Consider the following 3301-nt stretch of genomic DNA (forward strand, 5'->3'; position numbering starts at 1 on the left):
AAAAAGCAAGACAGGCCTGCCGACTGAAATAAACCTGTGACCCAATTGTCGAATACACGAGCACGCATTTTAACAGTCAGGCCAAGCTTAATCCACACGTAACTATACTCACGGAGATACTTTGCGGATTTCCATCCCATTTACAAACGATAGGCCGAGGCACTTATGTGATCCATACAGGCTAAACGTTTTTGTAATATAAGGAATTCATGAACTCACCTGGACAGTTTGAAGACCTCAGGAAATACAAACGAACACAGTTCATGTTCTTTTAATTTAAATTTATTCACAGAAACATATTAACATTGATTACACCGGAATGAGCTTTGTTTTTCTCGTGAATACATGGCACAATCATATTATATATACATTTCGTCATGGAGACAGTGCACATAGGTAATGAGGGCGGTGGATGGTGGGTACAGGATTTGTAAAACAACCCGCTAGTCAGTTCTGAAGGACAAAACAAACCCCTTTATATGTTGTCGTTTTTTAAAAAAGGAACCCTATAAAGAGACCACCGCCATGAACGTAATCGATAACTCTACTTATATTTTTCTTAATCACACGTTGATTTCTATGTACAGACTAGGAGCCAGTGAGAGGGCTAGCGCAGTTATTGGCGTGAGTTTCTATGCTATTTTAAACTCTAATATACATAATTTTTCAGAAAACACAACAATAACATCATCATCATCATCATCATCGACATCTTCATCATTCATCCTCGTGGCAGCTCCAAGAACTTCCCGTCTGGGATTCATAAAGTCTCCAGCATCTCCACTTCCTGTCCAACCTCCTGTTGCGGCTCAGAGCGCTCTCAGAGGGGGGCTGATTGCACATGTTTCTTCTTCTCTCTCCCCCCCCCCCCCCCCTTTGCTCGCTTGGTTTACAACACGTGTACGACAAACGTGTTTACATACATACATACTTCAGATCTTCAAAACATGGCCGCCCTCCACCTCAAACGGCGGGGCGGGGGCCTCAGTGGCCTGTCAGGTAGTCCTGCGTGGAGTCGGACGCGAAGGAGTCGGCATCCTCGTTGTCCGAGTCCTCGCTGCTGTCGTCGGCCGCCGGCTCGCCCGACAGCGCGATGCGGGCGTAGTCGTCCGTGTCGATGGACTTGCAGAAGTGGATGGCGTATTTGAGCTTCTCCTCCAGCACCTGCCTGCACGAGTAGCGGGGAAGCTTCAGCAGGAAGAAGCAGGTGTACGACTCCGGGAGGAAGTGGTCCGGGGGGTTGTACTTGTCCAGCACCTAGCGAGGGGGGAAACCAATCAGGACACAAGCAGAACACGGGTCCGTGAGGCAAGGGAAGACTTTATAAGAGTTCTAACGTCAATCAACAATTCTGGATACAACACCCCCCCCATAGGGAGTGGCTTTGTGGGAGAGAGCGAAAGCCTGGACAGCATCATAGCCCCTAAATGGAAAAAAGACTGTTGTTGGGTTTTCTGTTAAAACACCTGTGATGGCCGACTCAGCCCAGGTGATGCCTACTGACTGGCGGTGCTGCTTCGGGACGGTCCCTGTAGTTTGACGTAACATGTGCTTGCCCTTTAAAGAGCAGAGGCTGACATTTCACACCCTGAAAGTAGGGAGTCCTGCTCTGGGTTTGGTGCTCCGCCATCTGGAGGTTATGCTAATTGGCAGCCAGAGGTGGTGAGTGATATTAGGCTGGGCTAAGGGAGAGGCTGCAGTTACAACATGGCAGTGCCTGCGATATCCTGGACCTGGAGCCGTCCAGTGGTTAAAGGGCAAAACCCTGAATCCAACGTTAGGAATGGCGCCCCCTCTGGTCAAGTGAGCCGGCAGTAGCCGCGAGGTTGCTAGTTCGATCCCCGGCCCCTCCTAGCCGAGTGTCGAGGTGTCCCTGAGCAAGGCATCAGACCCTAACTGCTCTCGACGTGCTGGCTGTCGCCTTGCATGGTGGACTCCGCCGTCGGTGTGTGAATGTGTGCGTGAATGGGTGGTTGTCAGCCAATAGGGCCTTGGGTGGCCCCTGCAAAAAAGCGAATATAAATGCAGTCCATTTACCATTTTCAAAACCATCCAACCATCCAACTCTTTGGAACGGACCTTGATAACGGCACTTTCCTCATAATACGATAACGACTCCTCATAATACGACCATAGGTATTTAAATTATTTTAGCGATAAGTGTTTGATCCGCAGGCATCGTCATGAAGGATAACCGGAAAGCTTTTCAAACTTTTGCAACCCTCACCTGTACAACAAAGTCCCGTCCCCGGAAGTCTGCGATGGTGCGGGGAAGGCGCGTGCGCCCCCAGACGAAGCGGAGGAACAGGGAGCGCTCGGTGGTGGAGAAGGACTCCATCACCGCCCAGAACCAGTGAATGAGCGGAGACGTGGGCTCCACGCCCTTGTAGGTGGCCACCGACTTGAGCAGGTGGAGGGGGATGTCCGGGCTGCCACACACCTGAGGGGAGGAGGGAGGTGGGTGGGGGGCATAAGGGTGGAGTGTGGGGGGGAGAGGACGGGGGAAGGGGGAGTTTGTGGGAGATAGGTGGTTGGGTAAGAGGAGATGGAGGATTAAGGGAGTGTGGGGGTGTGGTATGGGGGAGGGAGGAGGATGTGAGAGGGTGTAGAAGAGGATAGGGGGTAGGGTAAATAAGGGTGGGGGGAGGGAAGAGGGTGAGGTAGGGCAGAGAGTGGGGGAGGGAGTGGTTTGGTAGGTGAGAGGGTGGGGGAGGGGGGGTGTAGAAGAGAAGAGGGAGGAGAAAGGTAAAGGGGGTGGGGTAGTGGAAAGAGAGGGTGGGGTAGTGGAAAGAGAGCGGTAGATGAGAGGGTGGGGGTAGGGAAAAGGGGTGAGACAGGGGAGAGGGTGGGGGTAGGGAATAGGGTGAGACAGGAGAGAGGGTTGGGGAGGGAATAGGGTGAGACAGGGGAGAGGGTGGGGGTAGGGAATAGGGTGAGACAGGGGAGAGGGTGGGGGTAGGGAATAGGGTGAGACAGGGGAGAGGGTTGGGGTAGGGAAAAGGGTGAGACAGGGGAGAGGGTGGGGGTAGGGAAAAGGGTGAGACAGGAGAGAGGGTTGGGGGAGGGAATAGGGTGAGACAGGGGAGAGGGTGGGGGTAGGGAATAGGGTGAGACAGGAGAGAGGGTTGGGGTAGGGAATAGGGTGAGACAGGAGAGAGGGTGGGGGTAGGGAATAGGGTGAGACAGGAGAGAGGGTTGGGGTAGGGAATAGGGTGAGACAGGGGAGAGGGTGGGGGTAGGGAATAGGGTGAGACAGGAGAGAGGGTTGGGGTAGGGAATAGGGTGAGACAGGAGAGAGGGT

The 3301-nt window shown here is 53.0% G+C and overlaps 1 protein-coding gene across 1 annotated transcript in view; it reads right to left on the minus strand.

Annotated features, from left to right (window-relative positions):
- Window positions 1–281: 281 nt before the first annotated feature.
- herc2 (HECT and RLD domain containing E3 ubiquitin protein ligase 2) overlaps window positions 282–3301 on the minus strand; it is a 72900-nt gene continuing 69880 nt past the window's right edge. Inside the window, 2 exon segments of the mRNA XM_079739638.1 lie at window positions 282–1257; window positions 2228–2440. Of these exon segments, the coding sequence (XP_079595764.1) occupies window positions 985–1257; window positions 2228–2440 (486 nt within the window). The 3' untranslated portion in view covers window positions 282–984.

Source organism: Pollachius pollachius (assembly GCF_949987615.1).
Source record: "Pollachius pollachius genome assembly, chromosome: 7".
Lineage (NCBI taxonomy): Eukaryota > Metazoa > Chordata > Actinopteri > Gadiformes > Gadidae > Pollachius > Pollachius pollachius.